General features: G+C 40.5%; 1 protein-coding gene across 2 annotated transcripts in view; it reads right to left on the bottom strand.

Annotated features, from left to right (window-relative positions):
- Positions 1-22684, bottom strand: part of SNX24 (sorting nexin 24) — a 76456-nt gene that overhangs the window by 32626 nt on the left and 21146 nt on the right. The window contains exons 2-3 of one of the 2 annotated variants that reach the window (XM_081930824.1): positions 9759-9868; positions 2176-2259 (exon numbers count right to left, since the gene is read on the bottom strand). In XM_081930824.1, the coding sequence (XP_081786950.1) occupies positions 2176-2238 (63 nt within the window). In that variant the 5' untranslated portion in view covers positions 2239-2259; positions 9759-9868. The remainder of the gene's footprint in view (positions 1-2175; positions 2260-9758; positions 9869-22684) is intronic. The other variant, XM_081930823.1, reaches the window with a different exon arrangement.

The following is a 22684-nucleotide window of genomic DNA, read 5'->3' on the forward strand; positions in this document are numbered from 1 at the left end:
TTTCAATGTGCGTTAACCGTCTTCTACTAACACATTCCATCAGTGCAAGGATTTTTGCTTGCACATCAATACTTTTCCTCCCCGCTCCCCATGCCCTCCCCAAACCTGCTCCAGATAGTTGGGAAAACTCCTAGGCCATATTTAGGGAGCCCACAAAGGTGGGGGGAGAATGTTCTGTTGAACGAACAGAAATCCCTGTGCTGATGGAACAATGGTCTTATAGCAGTACACTGGATTCCACGCAATGGATTGGAAGTCTTCCTTTGTAGGAATGGCAGAAGCCACACCTGTATAGGAAGAAAGGAAGAATCAGGACTGCACTCTCCAGCGTGCTCCCAGTTCTTCATCTGAAATTGAATCACCTGAGGGTCTGTGACATCAGGAGATTTACCAAAATGGATTGTCAAGGATGGGAGAGCTCCATATCTCGTCTGCTAGCTAGCCACCTTGTTTAATTTGTTGTGCTTATCTTCCATTGTGTTGCTTTTAAGATATGCATATGGATTTTCTTTATGTTGCTAGCCACCCTTTGGAGTATTTTATGATGGAAGGCCAGGATTCATATGTCTTAAACAACTAACTACTGGGAGACATCTGTGCGGGCTTTATCAAGTCACCCTCTCTTATCCTTAGGTCTCTCTTGTGTGTAGTAAGAACCACAACTCAGGACTGCTATAAAGATGAGCCAGAGAAATATTTGTAAAGCTGAATGAGTGATTAACAAGGTTCCAAGCAGAAGCCCATCTACGATTCAAAAGAGAAAAAGAGAAAGTGAAAAGCACTTAAGAGTGGATTTCCTATATTTGATACAAGGCGACATAGGTATTCTCTCACCTCTAAATGAATGTGATGGATGTGTGTGCGGAATTGCAAAGACAGAAACTCAAAATTGACTTTGACGTGCACACCCACAGGAGTTGAGAAATTTACATTTCATCTTTGAGCCTGAGGAGATGTCACCCTATTGAAAGCTGTGTCAACAAAAGTCTCTGCTGATAAAAAGTTTGAACATCCAAAACCATTGCTCAAGGAAGACTATACAATACAATGGCTCATATACCCACACAATTGTTCTAGGAGAGGTCTTTAATAAGAAAACCAGTAAGGCAGAAAGGGAAAACCCAAAAATTCCACTGAAATTCCACTCATAAGTGATTTTTTTTTTTTGGTAGCATTTCTAGTTTGGAAGAATTAAGGAACACACACCTTCTTGCTCTTACATCTCCACTTCCTGATAAAATGCTACATGAGCTGAGCACACTTTTTTAAAAAAAGTATGGTTGCATCACAGAAACATTATTGCAGGGGTGAGGAGCCTCCAGACTAAATGTAGCCCTCTAGGTCTCCTCATTTGGTCTGGCAGACCATTTTCAGCAAGCCACATGGGTGAGAGAATTTCAATGGAGCAATTGGGAGCTTAAAGCTCCCCAGTTGTTCGATGCATCCAGCAAAGCATGCAACTCTCTGCCTATCCTCCATCAGCTGATGGACAGATCACAGTGCACCTTCAGTCCTCTTGAAGGTAGGGCCTTCAAAGGCATACTCCCATTCTCCATCATTCTCTGATGGGCAGATCAGAGCACATCCCCTTTTCCACTTCTCCTTCAAACTGCTGAGGTATGAAAGAGAAACTGGGAGGATAGAGGGGTACGTAAACCCTTTATAAACATCCCAGCCCTGGTCTGTGAATGTGTACAAAGGGCTTTAAAACAGCCCATCCTCCCATCTGCTTCAAACAGAGGAGGTAAGATAAAGCAGAGGACATAGGACAAAGCCATCATGACCTGTAGCCATTATCCGCCATTCTTCTAATCCTGTTTTTAAGCCATCCAAGCTGGTGGCCATTACTACATGTTGTGGGAGTGAATTTTATCTTTCGCTTGTCTCAAATCTTCAAAAATTCAGCTTCTCCGGATAACCCTGGGATTCTAGTATTATGCAAAAGGAAGAAAAACATCTCTAACTTTCTCCACCACATCATGTGCAATTTTATGCCCCCCTATCTTTACTTGCCTTTCCCCCTAAAGAGCCCTAAATATTGTATCCTTTCCCCACAGGGCTCGAAAGACAAAAGAAATGAAACACAAAAGATGCAGAAACCAGAGAAATCACTTTGGAACAAGTGGAGGGAAGGTTCAAGCAGAATCACTTTAACAACTTACGTACAATATTTACCTTTTTATGAAGAGCATGAAATTCACTATACCGCTTTTCAACAAAGTGCTTTCTTCCATTCATTAGTACCTCTATCTTAAAGACCTGTAAAAACCAATTCAAGAGATTACTTTACCTGTTCAAAACCCTGTTTTGCTTTGTGATGTGTTTAAAGGAAAGAATTACTGGAGCTGATTTGTTCCCTCCCCCCAAACACAAGACACTCAGGAGATACTGAGGTGTAGCCACTGATTAATGAGTGTGCTGGTTAAATCCCCTGCTAACCAGTGGGCTCCACAAATACATCCAAGGACAATTAAGATTTGTGAGGTTTAAAAAACTTCCACTATACAATCAATCCAGTAGAAGCGCGCGCGCGCACACACACACACACATATATATATACACCGTATTTTACGCCCTATAAGGCGCACTGGCCCATAGGACACACCTCGTGTTTTTTGGGGGGAAATGAATAAAAAAAATTATTCTCCCCCCCAGCCCACAGAACAGGCTGCTACCGGGCGCGCAAGGCTTGCGGACACCTACCCAAAGCACGGGGCGTCCTCTGGAGGGCGCCCCGTGCTTCGGGCTGCAGGCTGCCGCCCCAAGCCTCGCGCGCCCGGCGGGACCTCCCCCCGGGCGTGCAAGGCTTGCAGACAGCAGCCCTAAGGACGGGGCAGGCTCTGCAGCCCGCCCCGTGCTTCGGGCTGCAGGCTGCCGCCCCAAGCCTCGCGCGCCCGGCGGGACCTCCCCCCGGGCGTGCAAGGCTTGCAGACAGCAGCCCTAAGGACGGGGCAGGCTCTGCAGCCCGCCCCGTGCTTCGGGCTGCAGGCTGCCGCCCCAAGCCTCCCGCCGGGTGCGCAAGGCTTGGGGACAGCTTCCTGAAGCGTGGAGAGCGAGAGGGGTCGGTGCACACCGACGCCTCTCACTCTCCAGGCTTTAGCGATAGCCTGCATTTGCCCCATAGGATGCACACACATTTCCCCTTCATTTTTGGAGGGGAAAAAGTGCGCCCTATAGGGCGAAAAATACGGTATATATAAAAAGCAAAACAACTCAAGAATATATGGGTCTTCCAGTGATGTGCTATCAACACATCAACAACCTTACACACATACATTTCAGTGATAGTGGTAGCATGTCTTGTGGAACACACAAAATATAAATGCAAAGACTATACTGCAGGTTAATTTCCACCTAACCTACATATTCATCTCTAGTCTCAGCTGGGCTTGCTCTAGTGTTTACACCATTAAAAAAAATGGTTTGGGCTCATTTTCTTTGCATGATGTGTATGACAGCTTTTGCTTCCTCCTGTGGAAGGTTGAAAGGCCAGCTGAAGATGCTCTCTAGTTCCACTAATTAGTAGCCACTAACATGACATTTTCTTGATTTTCAGGTCACTGGGTCAGATCTCAGGGCAGGTGACAAGAAGTATCTCAAAATGCTCATGAAAACATAACCTAGCAAAACCAAGGCCAGAAGAAAAGCATAATAAGGAGAGGCCATCGCTACTGGAACCAAATGTGCCTACTGCCAGGATTTGTCCTATTAGGAGAGCCTTGGATTAGATAAAGTCAGGGCACCAATATTAGAAACCAATTCTAGACCAGAAACTACCAACTTGAGAAAGGTTTTTGGATAGGGAACCTTGGCATAGCTGCTGCGCTGTGCTAAACTAAAAGGGCAGGGGAGGAGCAAATTGAATGCAATTTGCCAGGTTGCTAGACATCAAAAGTTGGGAGAGTGCTGTTGCACTCAGATTTCTGGCTGGTTACTGTGAGAACAAGATATTGAACCAAAGAAGGCCTTCAGCCTGAACCAGCATGCTTGCGACAAGCCATGGTTTGGCTTAGCATTACATGTAAACGTGGCCAGTATGCCTGAAGACCCCTGAAACTGTTCTCTACATTGTCACGAGGATACTTTTATCACTCTAATGTAATCTGTTCACATTACACGGAGATAGTTAGAAGAGTCAGCATTTCAGATCATGTACTGGACTCTGCATGGAATCTGTGTACACAGCACACTTTTGGTCACCTTCACCTTTTCTCTCCCTTTTCTTAACTTTATTCTGGAAGCTTAAGCCATTGGTGCCAATGACTGTGAGTACTAATTCTTCAAATTAAATGCTCTGACACACATGACAACAATGCTCCATCGAGCCAGGGTTGCAGTGATCCAAAGGACTAGCGGCCAATGAGAATTGTAATGTCAGAAAGAGCTTATACTCACACATAGACACACATGCTCTTTCAGACATTATGCTGAAAGTGAATGGGGAAGCCAGTAGTAGAAAACTCTGTCTCTGCTCCTTCCACATTCAGAAAATATCTGAAGACTGCTATTCTTTTGGTTATGCATTCACATGTCAGTATGAGGAAGGGCATTTTGCACCCCTCAAAATAGAGTATTTATTATCCATATTATTAATTTAATTTCAATTAGTCCTACTGTGGTTATCTGATCACTATTTAGAATCTCAGCATGAGTACTATGGTCAGCCTAATGTGGAACAAAGGTGTATTCTGAAGCAATACAGATTTGTGCATAAAAGAAAGGGAAACTTTCCTAACAGTTAAACATTTTGAGGTTTTATTAAATATGGACATGCATGTAGAAATTTTCATAATAAGCAGTAAAGGTCGCCTATAAAAGATCTTACCAAGCAACAAGTAATGAGTTTATAGCAATATAAACCCTAACAATTGTGTTTACACGACACGAACAATCCCCATATGAAATATTCATGCAGTTACCATACCACATTCTTATCTTAAAGTTGAGAGAGTAATGGGACTTCCCATAAGGACTGGGAATCCCTGACAGCCTCCTGCCTCCTCAATGTCTAACCATCCAAAAATATTAAAATATTTGATCCTTCACCCATCCCTGCCCTAGGACAGAAGCAGCCATTGGGAGAAATGGCAGTTTCCCTTTCAAGGAAAATGACAGACTTTGGGGGAGCAAGTAGAGGGACAATTTTCACTAGGATACAGGATTCAGAGTTAAGAACACTTCCTGCAAGCCATGGCGTCAGTTGTGAACAAATCCCTCTTTCGATTGGCTGTAACTTCTTAAGTAAACAGAAAACTCGTTAATAGGTCAAATGTGTATTGTTCAATTATCTGGTTTGATCCGTTTAGCAACCGGCAAACATACAGTGTTATACATTGTCTTTTAACTGCATAATCAGTCAGCGCATTAAATAGAACAGATAAGATCTACAATGATTTGTCAGCCAAATAATCTTAATTTCTCACCATTACCATAATAAAATCCATGCTCAATCCGTAACAAAGTATTTTTTTTCTGCATGGAGCCAATCCCTTATAGGGATAACAATTAGACATTTAAAATGTCTGCCAGAATTTAACTCATATTAATAGGAAGAATAGCTTTTGGTTTGAAGTACGTGTGGAAACTCATATTTTTTTCTTCTGGCCATCATGCCAAGTAGATGACATTTTATTTTATAACCATCAAAAAGCTGGAGAGGAAGAACTGGGGCCTATTAAATCAAAGTCCTGTTTTAAGAATTCTTTTTAGGAAGCCATAACAAAGTCTTTCAAGGTTCTTGGATCAATCTGCATAACAGCTGTCTTTATTTAAAATTATTTTTTAACATAGACCAGTAAGTCATCATCTGATTACCAGTTATAATAAAAATATGAAAGACAGTCGTAAGTTGGGGAGACTATCTTCCATCTTACTATAGCAAAAAAGCATATCCATTCCAATTTCCAGAACCAGAACCATATTCCTTTTCTGACTGCATTCCAGTTTTAAGCCTTGTGACTGAGAGACAGTGACATAATGGGAAGGGCTATAGCTCAGTGTAGAATATATGCTTTGGATCAGGGTCAAAAACTCATCGATATATAAGCGAATCGCCAAATGACACCCTAAACCTAGATTATGGTTGCCACAACAGAATGTCTAGGCACCAATTTATTTTAAAATGAAATCATCATCATTTCATTTCAATACCACTTTATATATTTTTAAAAAAATCTCAAAGTGCTTTACAGCACATTAAAACATCAAATAAAACAAATGCAAGCTTCAAGGGAAATGTTTCAGATCCTTCTCTAAGTGACGTTTTCCTTTCTCTATATTTATTTACCTACTTTATTTAAATAGCTGCCCCATAGCAGCAGTACTCTAGGAAGCAAGTGTGGTGTAGTGGTCAGAGCGCTGGACTAGGACCTGGGAGATCCAGGTTCAAATTTTGAATGTTCCAGAAGTCGAATGTTTCGGTTTTCGAATGCAGAAAACCCAGAAGTAAATGCTTCAGTTTTCGAACGCGCCTCAGAAGTTGAACGGGTTCCTCTGAGTTTCCCCCCAATTTTCTCTATTGAATTTGCAGACTGCTCTTTGTGCCTAGGTTTTCAAATGTTTCGGAACTCAAACAGTCTTCTGGATTGGATTACGTTCGAAAACCGAGATACCACTGTACTCTTTGGAGAAAAAGGTGGGAGACAAATGCAGTATATAAGCTCTTCTGCTTACCTGCTTAAGACAACTGGAGGGCCCTGCCAGATGGAGATGTCAGACGCCAATCTGGCATCCAGAGATCTCCATGTGGTCGCAATTGGACCCGCGCCAGTTGCAAAGATTCCTGGCACCTGGGGAACTTCGAACAATGTTTTGGATGCAGAAGGTCCCAGGTTCAATCCAGGGCAGCTTCAGGTAGGGTTCAAAAAGATTCCTGCCCCAAACCCTGCAAAGCTGTTGGCTGGCAGTGCATGTACAACAGTGAGCTGCAGGCAGTGGTGAAGTCAGGTGATTTTGTTGTTGTTGTTTAGTCGTTTAGTTGTGTCTGACTCTTCGTGACCCCATGGACCAGAGCACGCCAGGCACTCCTGTCTTTCACTGCCTCCTGCAGTTTGGTCCAACTCATGCTGGTAGCTTCGAGAACACTGTCCAACCATCTCGTCCTCTGTTGTCCCCTTCTCCTTGTGCCCTCCATCTTTCCCAACATCAGGTCTTTTCCAGGGAGTCTTCTCTTCTCATGAGGTGGCCAAAGTATTGGAGCCTCAGCTTCAGGATCTGTCCTTCCAGTGAGCACTCAGGCCTGATTTCCTTAAGTGATTTTAGACCCTGCATTTACTGGTAACTTTGCTTGTTTCCAACTGAACATTCAATCCACTATAGCTCTGGTTTTCAAACTCTGTTTCCAAGACCCCTAGGATTCTCTGGAAGCTTGTGGAGGTTCCTTGTGAAGAACAGAAAACACTCTACAGATTCTGTCAGAACAACGAAGAGGTCCAAAATTTGGCCAGTCCATCCTTCAGACGAAAGGTTTTTACAAAGAAAATGAAAGGTTCATGAAAATAAGGTCTGATGTCTAAGTTGAGTTTGTCTCATTCCAAATGCAAACAATTGCGTTTGTTATTTTTCTCTTACGTTGGTTAAAGTTTAAAATTGTGCTTTCTCTTTTAAATACCCTAATCACATCTCTCTCATCTGTTTATTTTTCAGCAAGCATTTGAATGTGACCCAGGAATGGTCTGCTTCAGCATGTAAAAAGTTTCTTTTTTAAAAAAGAAAATAATTGCTTTCTGTTAATGACTCATATACTCAAGAATTGTAGTAAGAGCTTATGCACAGTAATATAATTCACTTCTAGTTCCTAAAAAATGACTTCGGATGAGTCAACAAACCATTCAAAAGAATGCTTTGGTTTTTAGAACTATTCTCTATAAAAATATATAAGACATACATTTTAACGAAATAGCAATGATGCAATGATTTTAAAGTAATTCTAACTAGAAGAAGAACATACTGAAATCTGGATACTGCCTCTTTAAGCTCCTCCAGTTCTACCTACTGGATGCAGAAAGCTTTCCTGGGAATTAAAAAAATAAAAGCTGCTAGGTCAGGATGGGTGCCTGTGCTGGAGGCATGATCTTACAAAGAATTTCGGGAATGCCTAAGTGTCAGGAAGTGAATCTTGAGAGGGAAAATCTATATAGATAATTCAAGGAATGACAACTGTTTTCTGACATGTGTCAATCAGCTCATCCTCACTCCGTTTAATATGAACTTTCCTTACCTCTTTTTGAAACCATCTTTTCAATCATTTCTGGAATCACTAGTGACAGCAAATACAGAGTGCATCTTCTGTAGCACTAGCATTTTAATAATAATATGATGCAATGAATGAAATGCATATTTATTATAAGTCCACAAATATACCACTTAATGCATAATCTGATTAAACACAAACACAGCCTAACTAAAAACAATAAGGAAATAAAAACATAAGAGGTCACCTGCTTGCAAACTAGCATTAGTCAACTTTACAAATCCTGGTTGAATGCTGATGAACCTAATCTGCATTTTTATTAGCCACCTGTAACCCTTGAACATCATCACAACTGATTCCACTCAGGTCAAGATTTCTCATAGACAACCTAGAGAGCATTCAAGAGATAACAACCCATTTCAGAATCAATTTTACAAAACAGATGAAACAGATCTGACTATAGTTCACTGACTAAAAGCAAGCTATCCCTTCTAAGTATGTTGAACTTAGCTTTACAAGAACAAAAATAAATAGCAGATAACAAAAAGAACCAGAAGCAACCGAGAGGGGAAATCTTATTGGTTATTTTGTTATTCTAATATGTGATTACTGGAACTCTTAAAGCACCAGCAGGATCCAGTAATACAAAAACAGAAAGGATGCACACTGTACGGTCAAGTTATACCCTATTTTTCGCTCTATAAGACACACCAGACCACAAGACGCACCTAGTTTTTGGAGGAGGAAAACAAACAAACAAACAAAAATATTCTGAATCTCAGAAGCCAGAACAGCAAGAGGGATCACTGTGCAGTGAAAGCAGCAATCCCTCTTGCTGTTCTGGCTTCTGTGATAGCTGCGCAGCCTGCATTCACTCCATAAGACACAGACACATTTCCCCTTACTTTTTAGAAGGGAAAAAGTGAGTCTTATAGAGCAAAAAATATGGCATTTTAATGGAAGTCATAAAAAGCAAGAAGCTTTAAGCTTTCTAGAATATTCAAGGATATGCAGAACTCAATGTACTATTGAATCCATTATAATACAAATGAGGAAAGTTCAAAGGGCATGGAGGAATGGGAAAGGAAAACTTGTAACTGAGCATTGTCTTAGCTGACAGATCTCTAAAAGAACATTTTCTGATTCATCAGTGATTTGGTACCAAAGGAAGACTAACAAAACAATTTAACAGCTTTCATATTTTTAAAGAAGTTCAAAGAAAGACCAAAGGACTTAGGGAAGTACAACAAAAACAGCAAAACCATAGTGGGATATGAATAGGCCAGCTCATACCACCCTTCAAGCTCTGAAAGACATTCACAGAATTTAAAGAGAACTTAATTCTTATCTTGTCCAGCTTTCTGCAGGACATAACTGCAGTATCCCTGACAGACTCAGTGGACCAAGAATCATGTTCGAACAACAACAAAAACTGGAATACATCTCAAAATCAACCCTTGCAAGAACAATTTCATAGTAACATAATGAAGCAGCAATGTAATAATAAATGTAACAACCAACATTTCAGTACTGTAACTATAACAAGCTTACACTAACAACATTATACCTTCTGCCATTTGGAGCAATGGAGAATGAATCTGCTCCGTTTTCTGTACCCAGTAATTCCTATACTTCTCCTTCCATTCCCTTTGCCAGAATAACCAGGAAGGAGAAATACTGTGAAAGTGAAACAATTGCAGATGGGAATTTATCAACAGTCCACTTTGAGAAGGAAGGTGGTTGGGCCCTGGGCAGAATAAAAACTGAACTTCTTAATCAAGTATTTCAAATGTTAGAGTTCTGCTTATGTTTCTTTTAAAACAGTCAGGTTAAAATTATAGTTGAATATATGCACGTTAAAACCATACATATAGACTCTTAAAAGTGAATCAATGGCCTGCACATTGGTTTAGTGCAGGGATGGGAATCTAATTGGACTGGATCTTTATATCCTTTTACCCATCCCTGGGCCTAGTTTGGCAGGTGGGTGGGGTCATCCACCTGTCAATTGTCTGACGTCTCAAGGACACCAGGCCTACATGGTTTGAAATCAGGCTGTAAGGGCAAAGGTACAATACTTTGCAAGCACTGGTGATTAGCTGATAAGTGGGGCTTGCAAAGCTCCACACTCGTGACTTTGCAAGCACTCACAAATTCCCATTCTCCCCAGCCACAACTTTCCCTGTACCACGCATGATGTCATAGATGAATTCAGGTGTAAGACAAGTGGCCATGACTTTGCCAAAATGGCCTTGTGGAAGGTCTGGCAGACTGATGGATCCTCACCACTGGATTAGTATTAGGGCAGTGTTTCCCAAACTTCGGTATCCAGCTGTTTTTGACCTACAACTCCCATCATCCCTAGCTAGCAGAACCAGTGGTCAGGGATGATGGGAACTGTAGTCCAAACATAGCTGGAGACCCACGTTTGGGAAACACTGTATTAGGGAAATCTCAGGTTTGTGTGCTCTCTCCTCCTCTCTCCTCCAGTGTAGATGCAAAGAGAAAATAGAAAGTTTTCACTTCTCTTTTAAGTGGCCACATTAGTTAATTAATTTTTAGTCCCTCACAGGGCAAGGCTTCCTCATTTGGGCTGCTGCTGCTATTTCTCACAGCTTCTGGTTCCAGGTGCAAGAGGCCACAGGGAGAGGAAAGCTGTTTAGAAATAAATGAATTTGATCTGAGCTAATCTATTCTATTCATCAGACCCAAATAAAACACAAAAAGCTTAAAATGCTGGATCTCCCTGGCAGATCATGTGCCCTTATAAATAAAATAAAATGGTGCCTCTTTCAATAAATACTAAAATGAAATGAGTTTACACAACTATGAATAAAAGCAAGCAAGCAATTAAAAGGATAAAACAAACTTTGCAAATTCTGAACCTCCCTGACAAGACACAGGAGTCTCTCTCAAGAATTCTCCCCTCTCATCAGCTACTGCAGATAGAAAACGTGCAGTCTTCACAGTTGTATATTTATCTTGTCTGCCTAGCAGATAAATTACAGACTCGAGGTCAGACCTCTCTTCATTTCTCCCTAAAATTTGTCCCAAGTGTTGTTTTCCCAATGCATTATACAAAAGACAACATATAATAATATGCACAAGGTTGTCGCAACACAGTTTAAGTTACAATGACAGATACGTTCAGAATATGGCATGTTTGGAAACTTGCTTTTAAATCATCTGAGGGCATCAGATTTAACTGGGCTTCAGTAGAGACCATCCTATCTCTCAGTCTCTGCAAATTCTCAAAAGAAGAAGGTAATACATGAGGAATGCAAGGGAAATTCTTATGCAGTCGTGCTATTTTAGAAACAGATACAGTTGCTCTGTCCATCTGAAAGGTCACATCAGTCAATCCCTGCTTCAAAAGCCTTTTAACGAACTCCACACCCAAACTCTTTGCATACGGTTAAAGAAAAACCCCAAATTCACTACCCAGGATGAAATGACCCCCTGCAAGAGTGATTGTTCATTTCCTCAAAGGCTGCCATAAGAGGACAAGGAAAAGGTAAATTTTAGCCAAAGGTTTAACATCATTTTGTATACCACTGTTAGTATTGCTATATACCAGTTCAGCTCTGCATAAACCAGAAGGTACAGATGGGGGGGGAGGGGGGAGGGAAGCAACAGTAATGATAATTGAAATTTATTTTGAACTATCTCCAAGGGACCTGGCCCCTGTACAGAAGCAGACAAATGAGTTTCCGACTACAGTAGTACCTTGGTTCTTGAACTTAATCTATTCCGGAAGTAAGTTTTACTTCCAAAACTGTTGGAAAACCAAGGCACAGCTTCCAATTGGCCACAGGAGCTTCCTGCACTCAAGCGGAAGCCACGTCGGACGTTTGGCTTCCGAAAAACGTTCACAAACCAGGACAGTCACTTCCAAGTTTGCGGTGTTTGGGAGCCGATTTATCTGACAACTAAGCCGTTCGGGAACCAAGGTACCACTGTACACCCAATGTAATCTTCTCACTTCATCCTTTGAAAACTCTACATTTTGTATCCAGTTTTCGGCCTGAGAATACACCACCCCCCAAATTTGGGGAGGAGGGGAAAGAGAGGTGTTTACAAGTCTCCCACAGTCCTCAGACATAGTTGCCATTTTGGACAAAACAGTGAGTATGTATTCAGGAATTACACAACTCAGCATGATGACGTATACTTTAGAAGGCACTCTAGATAAAGGTAAAGGGACCCCTGACCATTAGGTCCAGTCGCGGACGACTCTGGGGTTCTGACGCTCATCTCGCTTCACTGGCCGAGGGAGCCGGCATACAGCTTCCGGGTCATGTGGCTGGCATGACTAAGCCGCTATTGGCGAACCAGAGCAGCGCATGGAAACGCCGTTTACCTTCCCACCAGAGCGGTACCTATTTATCTACTTGTACTTTGACATGCTTTCGAACTGCTAGGTGGGCAGGAGCTGGTACAGAGCAATGGGAGCTCACCCCGTCGTGGGGATTCAAACCGCCAGCTTTCTGATTGGCAAGCCATAGGCTCTGTGGTTTAGACCACAGCACCACTCTAGATCCTGCATTAATACCACAAGCCTAGAAATGTCTCCTGAAAAGTAAATCCCATTTAGTTCACTGGGGCTTTCTCCCAGGTAAGCAGGTATTAGGACTGCACCCATGGCCCATTTGGTAACATTTCTGCTGTTTGCATAATACTACTGGTTTACAAAGTACTTTTGCTTAGTTAGTACCAAGTAATAGCTAGCACAGCTAGTCAAGTAGAAAAGGAGAGGCCAGTGAGGATAGCTTTTTTAAAACTTCAAATTGTATGTCACCTATGAGCCAAGTATTCAGATAAACTTCTTTGTACTATTGATATTTGCTACATTTTTCAATGAAACATTTTTCCTTTCTAATTTAAAGATGGTTTCACTCCATTAGCAGAACAGCTCGGTTTCCCTGTTTTGTTACACGCCAAAAGAGAAAATTCAGTGCCCCTCCACCCCAAATTCAAAAGACTTGCATTCAAATTGGAATTGCATTATCCTCTCAAGACAGCTATTTACATGAAATCTCTTATAGTTTCTCTGTCGGTATAAAATGTAGATGCCACTGCACATCAGGCCTCTGTTTGGCTCTTTGAACAGACAGTCCAAAACAGTTTTCCTGATCTGTTTCAACTTGAAATGTTGTCAATATATGGATTGTCTTGCTTTCTAATTCAGTGAAAAATCTAGTTTTCCATTAGTCTCTGCCTTTCTAATTTTCAATACAGCTTTACTAAATGTAATTATTAAAGGCAGATTCAAGAAAGCAATTACTGAGCTACTGGTTTGTATCTCTGAAGTCTTAATAAGCAGCGCGAAGTGGAAATGCCAGGAATGGTTAAAAATAATTAATAATAAAAATAATAATGTAAGTGATTGTGGAGATGACATGACACTTCACAGAACGACATCAAGTAAAGGCTTAGGGCTGTGATCTAATTCAGGTCTGTTTCACCTTTCCATCACCCAGCTACAGCTGCTTGTTGTGTTGTGCTTAACAGTCTGCTTCTGAAACTCCCGCCTTTTTCAGGAGCGGTCTTGTTGGACAGCAGGGTTTGCTACCTCAAGGGAAAGGGTTGTGTGTGGGAGCCCTGCCACCCAGTCCTTTGGATTGGGGCTTTAATCTAGTCCTGTTTGGACATTGCAATGGTTGAGTTGTACATACAAGTGGGAAGTCAGGTGTGCTGAGGACCTCCTTTCCCTGGCATCACTCAGAGTTGATAATTTGGAAATCTGTACCCTCCCTTCTGATGTTTGTGCTGCACGTGAGGGGAAATCACCTGGAATTTGACAGAGAAATCTTGAACCGGAAGCAGTATGTGCGATGTGCAAGGGATCCAATCAGAAGTCAGGGTAGCTTCTATAATACTGGAATATGCTGCTCAAAGCGGAAGAGTTGAGGGGTATGAAACTGGAATATACCAATAAAATTAGAGCTATGAAGCAAATTAAATATCAGAAACAAAGATGTCATTACAGCAAATAAACCAATGTATGCATCTTTAAAAGCCAGAATTTAAATATAATTTCTTCTCCTGAAAGCCATCTTTGGGTTGGGATGAGAAGCTAAACTCTAGACAAGACAGATGTACCTGTCAGTGAAAGATTCCAGTGAACCAGAAATAGGTATACAAACTGTTCTGGGCAGGTTTATACTTGTTTCAAAGCAGCAGGTTCATAATTTGGGTGTACTTCTGGATCTTATCTGAAAGCTGCAGTACTAATTTTGAAAATAAATAATAAATTAAAGGAAACTGAATAGCTCGGTTAAAAAGCCAGGATAGCTCCTTCCACAATGGAATGGCTGAGAATGAGAATACAGTACCGGCAATACCAGTGTGGTATATCAAAGCTCAGAACACCTTGAAAGATCAAACATCATTCCATGCTCATCTTTAGCGAGAGAACTGTTACATTCAAGCCTAAGCAAGCAGAGATTTTCACCTCCTCTACCATATGGGAGGTTGATGACATAAACCTGATGTAAAAATACCATTTAAAAGGTTTAAAAACTCCACTCATTCATTTTATAACAAGGTTAATTATTTAATAGAAGAGTTCTGCAGTGCTTTGTAAAAGCATGACAGAATGGCCTAGAGGCACAGTGTATTGATCCATATGGTTAACTGCGCAGAAAATAGTTTTAAGTATTTATCCTACTTTTCTAAATATCGGGAAGCAAACAGCATTCCTCAACTCTAGCTACATGGTTTATAAAGTTAAAAATAAGTAAGTGAGGTGCAGTCTTAGAAGAACAATAATTATACAAGTACTTCCAATTAAACAGATGTTCTGTTTTCTATATACCGGTATGCATGTCCTTGGCTTAGTGGAGATACGACGCTTTCAAATTTCTTAACCATTAAGCAACTGGGAGTAACCTTCAGGAGCACATTGTTAAACACGGCATAGCTTCAAAGCACATTTTCAAACTCTGGTTTAAAGCTTACTATGGGCAGTATTAGATACAAGCCCATATTATGGCTGCCTTGGGATTAATTAAATCCTGCCTTAGCACATAGCTCTATCGCTCCTCTCTGAACGGGAATGGAGAAACAATTCAGAAAGCCAGAGTTAACCACAGTTCCCTGTTACACTCCAAGATGAAACTATGGGCTAATGGTTTGACCAGAAGCCAGGATACAAAGTGGAAGTCTAAAGCTGGCTTCTGAATCCTGGTTTGTTTGTTTGTTTGTTTGCAAGCTATTACGCATAACCTGGCTTATTAAAGGAGGATTCGATTGTGCAAACCAGGTCACAGTCAAAACATGGTGAATGCTGAAAACGGAAATGTGGAGAAAATTTGTGGGAGAAAGAGGGAAAGGAAGCAAGATTAAGAAATACCTGCATGAAGCCTTATTGCTATGGAAATATAACATACTGCAACTTTTTAAAAAAGAAAACAACTTTATGAGCGACACTCTGAGAGCTTTCCATTTCTTATTTTTTATACTAGGCTAAATGCACCAACTACTGTTACTGCATAATCTTTGATTTAACAGGGAAACTGTAGCATTTTTAAAAAGTTCCATATGTGCAAAGCATTTCAGTTTGCCAGGTAGAATGATCCCCCCCTCTCCTTTCCCCAGGAATTTTCTTGACCCCATTTTCGGGGGTGCAGGTAAAGGGGAATGTTCCATTGCAGGGCTTGTTAGGTAAATCTTGCGCTATATGTTTAAATCCTGAATAATTATCTGTGTATTAAAATCAATAGATTGTATCCAACAGTAGTCATATTCAGAGTACACCCAAGGAAATTAATGGACATTACAAAACTTAGTTACATAAATTTTACTTGGTCTGTTCTGAGTAAAATTTTGTTGGATACAACCCAATATTTTTAAACTAGATACTTGAAAATATCAACGGTTTTGTTTCTTTGAAGTCCTTACCAAGATTTATCATATTCAGAGATGTACATTTTTGAAGTTATTTTTTTTAATATGACTGTGTATTCTGCAAAACTGGACCTAAAATTTGGATTTCCGTCGGTTAATGGTAATTTAGTGGTATGTTCACAGACAATAGAAAAGAAGTTGTGTGTGTAGCGATACCAAATAATTTATACACAGCAGATGTCAGCTGTCATCTTTGTCAATTCCACTAGTCTGCCCTCCCTCCTTCCTTCCCTCCTTAGTCTGGGTGAGCTGTCAAGTTTCTAGTTTCTGATGTGTATTTACATCACTCAATGATACTTGACAGTAGTGAAAGGCCACAGAAAACTGCTTATTGATCAGAGCAAAACTAGTTGATGGAACAGATGAGGTTGTATTACGGAATTGCGGCTACACTCAGGTGATGACATTTTGTTCCCCTGTATACAAGTGCTTAATGGAATACAACTTCATTATATCATGCCACTAGCGCTTAAAACATTGCACAGATTTCATGACTGCTTTTGTGTACGCAGTGATGAAGACAATCTATTTGCACTGGTATGTGCTCATAAACACTTGCAAACTATCAGCCAACTTGCCAAGATGAATAGACCAGACAGGCACTGAAGTCGCAATCTTGCAAAGTCCTAATTGAGCTGACCTTTTTTGGTTTTTTAATCCAGTGTTACCATTTAGCAGGGAACAATGACTCGGGTTTCAACACTTTTAAAACTTTCACACCTCTCAGTGTACATGCTTAGGTGGCTTTTTAAATGTTTGGAATGGGTGTCTTTGCCAGTGACTAAGATCTAAAAAGTCTCATAGAATCCAGATGGGAAGGTAGAGCTGGAGACCAGGCAAGTGGAAAGAGACATCATTAAAGGTAAAGAGAAGAGGTGATTACAGGAAGGATATGGAAGATCAGATTGTCATCTTTTCATGCAGTGTCCAAAGCCTTCCGCTATTTGAAATTCAGCTCTTAGAACAGGGGTCAGCAAACATTTTCAGCAGGGGACGGTCCAATGTCCCTCAGACCTTGTTGGAGGCCTGGACTATATTTTGGAAAAAGAAGAAGAAGAAGAACGAATTCCTAGGCCCCACAAATAACCCAGAGATGCATTTTAAATAAAAGCACACATTCTACTCATGTAAAAACACACTGATTCCCGGACTGTCCGCGGGCTGTATTTAGAAGGTGATTGGGCCAGATCCGGCTTCCTGGGCCTTCGTTTGCCTACCCATGTCTTAGAAGATGGAAACCATTTCCCCACTGCTGAGTTGAACAGCTGTCCTGCTTTGGGACCAAGATGAAAGCCAACTCCACCATCAATATCCCATATTTTCCTCCTGACGGCTACTGCACAGAATTAGCACCACTAGGCAATGCATCTGATGTTGGACTGAAACTAGAAAAGACACAACTTCATTCACTTACTGAAACATACATATTAAAGTGTATGTATACATGCTACCATACACGCAAGTATGTAGCCAAAAGTTTAAACAGCGAAGCTCAGAAAAAATATTTTTTGTTCATTACTACATTATGTATTTTTTTGCATTTTTATACGGTAAACTGCCCTGTGATCCTTGGACGAAGGACCGTATAGGAAATAAATTAAAAAAAATACTGCTTTAAATCATATTGGTATTTGTTGAAAAGCAGACCAGGGAGTGCATATAACGAACATGTTGGATACTAGGAAATAATTAATAGGAACCACAGTCCCATTGTTAGAAACATCCCTATACTTGATGAATCTAACCAATCGTAGGTGAAAATAAAGTTACGGTAAGCACTTCACGTAAGTGTGCTAATTATATTAATACCGTATATCATTAGTTGGTGAACTGTGATACAATGTGAACATTTAAACAGAAGAGACCCTCCCCTGTCTAGTGAATACAGTCAGATTACAGGGTTCCCCCCCCATATTTTTATATAACGGCTCATATCCTGTTCTGAAAGTAGAATTTGTTCATAGGATACAGGCATTTAATTACTACCGTTGGCTTCAGCCAGGTAGTTAACAATTCAAAGCAATACTCTACAATATAAAAGTCACAACATAATAAAAAAGGAAGTAATGGTCTGCTTTTTAAAAAAATGCCACATAATTTTGGGTTTCAATTTGTTGTTTTGAAATATCCTGTACACCACCCTGAGATTTTTATAATGAAAGGCAATTTATAACGAAAGGCAGTATAAACATGCTTTTAACAAATTCTGAAATCACTATTTCCCCCCATACTTTTATTAACACTGCTAAATTTGCAACACTGCCTTCCATCACTAAAATCCAGATCCCTTGCTTGAAATGCCTACAGTATTGTCAAATGCACATATTTTTGCCTGACCTTATTTTTAAAAAGCAAATCAAGAAATTGTTTTTACTGAAACCTTGATGGATTTGGGGGATGGGGTGGAAATCAGCCTGAGGCAAAGACCTGGTATGTAAATTCCCAAACGTGAAAGCTGGCAAAGCTATAAGCGATTAAAAATAACAGGAAATAACAGTTCTTAATAATAGCAGTTGTATCTTGAGATATAATGGATCTACATATTTGCCAGTGTCAACATTTTAATGGCAGCCATTTTTAAAAAAGTTTTGAGTGTGTGTTTACACAGACTTATTTTACAATACACAGAGCTGGAAGAGATTGCAGAGATGAGAAATGAAAAAACGTGTTTAGCTCTTGCAGCTTTCCCAAGCACAAATGGATGAAAAGCTTAGACTAGGTTACAGCTGGGAAATGGTGGAACTGTCCAATGGAGAAACTAACAACAAGGCAAAAAATGTGTAAAAAAAATACACATGGTAAAAAATGCACACTTGAAAAGGTAAACTGTCAGGGGGAAAAACTTTGATTTCCAAATGTTCTTTCTAATGTCATATTGGGTAACAGCCAAGGTTAGTTAGATTAGACCCACTAAAATCAGTATACTTAAGTCCATGGAAATGAATGTGTCTACTCAGAGTATGACTAACATTGATACTGCCCAGCTGATTTCTCCTTCCCATGCCCTTTGGAGAAAATTTTATAGAAATGCTCCACAAACTAGGGAAATATTTTATGGTATTTCCTGTACATAAGCTTCGATTCCCAAAACTAACATATGCAAAATTTTAAATTACCATATGTGACTTCTGCCAGAGCCTCACCTGTGAAGTACTATTATTTATCAAATTATTGATACAAGTCTCTATAGCCACTGGCTCTTTTCCCGACTACTCTAAGCAGCACATTATGTGGGAATGATGCCTGGCGCTCTCTATATACAGTGGTAGTGGTACCTTGGTTGTCGAATGTAATCCGTTCCAGAAGACCGCTCAACTTCCAAAATGTTCGACAACTGGGATGTAATGGGCGGTCGGCAAATTCCATTGAGAAAATGGAGAAACGTGCCTCAGAAGGTGTTCAACTTCTGAGGCGCGTTCAAAAACAGAAGCATTCACTTTCGGGTTTTTAGTGTTTGAAAACCGAAATGTTCGGCTTCCGAGACACTCAAAAACTGAGCTTCTACTGTAGTCCCAATTACCCCAAATGTGAAATAAAAATGGGAAGTATGTGAGAGAGTCAGAGAGAGATAGACAGACAGACAGAGACAGAGAACGACCCTCCTGCACACCCACCTGGAATTTATGTGACTGCAAAAGCACCTCTGTCCACATGATGAGGAGTGAAGGGCTTTTTCAACCTCTGTTGAAAATCTTCTTCTAGGAAAATATAAATAGATATCTAGAAACATTTCGCAAGCAAACCTTTCACCAGCTTGTTTGCTTTATAAATGACGTTTGACTTAATGGAAAAATATTAAGCCGTTTCCCCCTGTAGTCAGTATTTATAGAGAAAACAAGAATTCTTAGCCGTTCTATATGTTTATAACTTAGCAACTTTGACACTCATAATGAAAACAGATAAGGATGATGAAGGGCAGTGGGTTCTCATATGGCCTTGTTAAGTGTAAAAAAGGGAAAGACAGAAAATGGATTAGTTGTTCCTCGATAGTAAAACTATGCATCCAAAGTGTAAGGCACTAAACTATGCACAACTAGGACCTGCCTCAAACTGAAAAACAATGCCTTTAATTTCCAGGCACTTTCAGACACTTTAAAATCGTGCCTTTACCCAACGTCTTTCTGCAATAGAAAAGAAAGATTTCCTGCGGCATGCTTAGGTGCCTCATTCTGTTCTCTTCAATGAATTTGTAATTCTACCAAAATAAACACCATTGAAAGGTGACCCAAGTGAGTTGCCGGCGTTTAGCGCCACCCCTGACTAGTTTTATAGCACTAATAAACAATATTCATTTTTGTTGGTGGGGGAAAATTCTACAGCGGTTTGCAAGATGCTCACAGCACTGTCTAAGACTTCAAAAGGGCAGAAACTGACTCTTTGTGACAGGGATATGTGAACTGGGTAAATACCTGAGCCACTGCTCTAAGCATGCCTGCAGCAGTATCACTACTTATTTTCAAAAAAAGCACCGTAACTGGAGCAATGACTTTTACTGTTTTTTTCAGTTAAACTCAAAGGAATCAAAACAATATTTTCTTAAAGCGAACAATACTTTTAAAAATGATGTACTGTCTGGAAACGAGCACTTCCTAAACAGTGCGACATTCTGTTTTTAAATTGTTTTGTTTCTAAATGGTGCACTCTAAGAACCTAAGATCTGGCCGGAAGAAGTTTCTGCACAGGATTTCAGTTCCGCAAAGAGAAGGAGCTCTTCCGTTCATACGAATGGCAGCTCCGTATTCAACCCATTGACTAGTTGGTGGTATGATTTACTTTCAGGTCTGATTTGCATCTTTGCATTTTTCAGTGGCACCGTGCACTGCTTTATTGCCTCTTCTAAAAGCAAAACAGAAGGGACACGGGTGGTGCTGTGGGTTAAACCACAGAGCCTAGGACTTGCCGATCAGAAGGTTGGTGGTTCGAATCCCCACCACGGGGTGAGCTCCCGTTGCTCGGTCCCTGCTCCTGCCAACCTAGCAGTTCGAAAGCACACCAGTGCAAGTAGATAAATAGGTACCACTCCAGCGGGAAGGTAAACGGTATTTCCGTGTGCTGCTCTGGTTCGCCAGAAGCGGCTTAGTCATGCTGGCCACATGACCCGGAAGCTGTACGCTGGCTCCCTTGGCCAATAAAGCGAGATGAGCACCGCAACCCCAGAGTCGGCCATGACTAGACCTAATGGTCAGGGGTCCCTTTAACTTTACCTTTAGAAGCAAAACAGAGACCAATTCCCACCCCCACTCCCAAAAAATCAGATGTTAACACACACATTATGAAAATAGAGCTCACAGAAAATTATCTAGCTTTGATGTAAGGCTGGTTTCACTATTTAAAGGGCAGGTGTACACTGTACTGATTTTATCACTCCCACTATGGTTCAGACAGGCTATTGAATAGTTCCATATAAAGGTTTCATAACCATTCCATAGCCAGAGTTACCCATCACTGAGTCTAAGAAAGCCACTGCGACCCTGTTCAGATAATGCTGCATGGAATAAGTTTTCAAGCTTGCATAGCATGTTTCCAATCCCCTAGAAAGCATTGCTTGATTCATGAGTTCCACTCATTTTGGATTTTCCAGGCTCCCCTGCCCGCTACACTATTTCTGGAATTAGAATTATCTGTTCCTGAGAAGTGAGGCATGCTAGGTTTATTCAGAGATAGATTATTCAAATAAGCACCTGGTGAGAAATAGGATGCAAGACCAGATGGTTTGATCTGGAAGGGCTCTCCTTGTCTCCTTTTGTTGTATCCTCTCTTGATATTTCATGATAAGATTACATCATACAAATGGCCCAAGCCAGCAAAACAAACAAAAAACAACAACAATGGAAAAAAGAGACAGGCAGGAAACATGCTATTTAGTTCTGCTAGTGAGAGGTATTAGTTTACCAATAAGCAGACATTAAATATAGTATCTACCCTAATACTTACTGCTGCATGTATTGTGGCATTTACAGAGACTTGCACTTACAAGCATCATGATAAAAGATATGAACACTTTTTTCATTTTGAAGTAGGCTGTCAAGGAGATTAATGCAACAGTGTCAAGAAAAGGGAAGATTTAAATTTTTCAACAGACAGCAACAAAAGAAGCCAGAAGACCCTGAGGAAAAAAGAAAGTGGGAAAACTATGATTCAGCTAAACTACTGAGAATCCACAATAGATGCAGACACCACGCAGAGCATCAGGAGATACTAGTACAACACTTTAAGATACTTGTTAACTAATGTCAAGATCATTTGTAAAATGAGAACATCTGGTTCGACATGTCAGAGTTACAATTGTGTTCCTGTCAAAAAATTACCGCTTGCCATTTGAAGGAAAACAAAATTAGGAAGCAAAGCATGAAGAGAGCAATCACCACACTGAAAACAAATATTACCAAGTGCACATCAAAATATTTTCAGAGCTAAAAGACACTGCCAGCATCGCATGAAGCACTGACTGCTTTGTCATATCTTTAGCATTTAGTTAAGGGGGTGGGAAAATACAGCTTTCTGTATTGTAGAATGTTGGCCTTTTTCATTCATTCGATATATCCTCAGACTGATATCTCTGCATACTTAACATATTCAATGGAA

Source organism: Podarcis melisellensis (assembly GCF_964234715.1).
Source record: "Podarcis melisellensis genome assembly, chromosome: 11".
NCBI classification, from domain to species: domain Eukaryota; kingdom Metazoa; phylum Chordata; class Lepidosauria; order Squamata; family Lacertidae; genus Podarcis; species Podarcis melisellensis.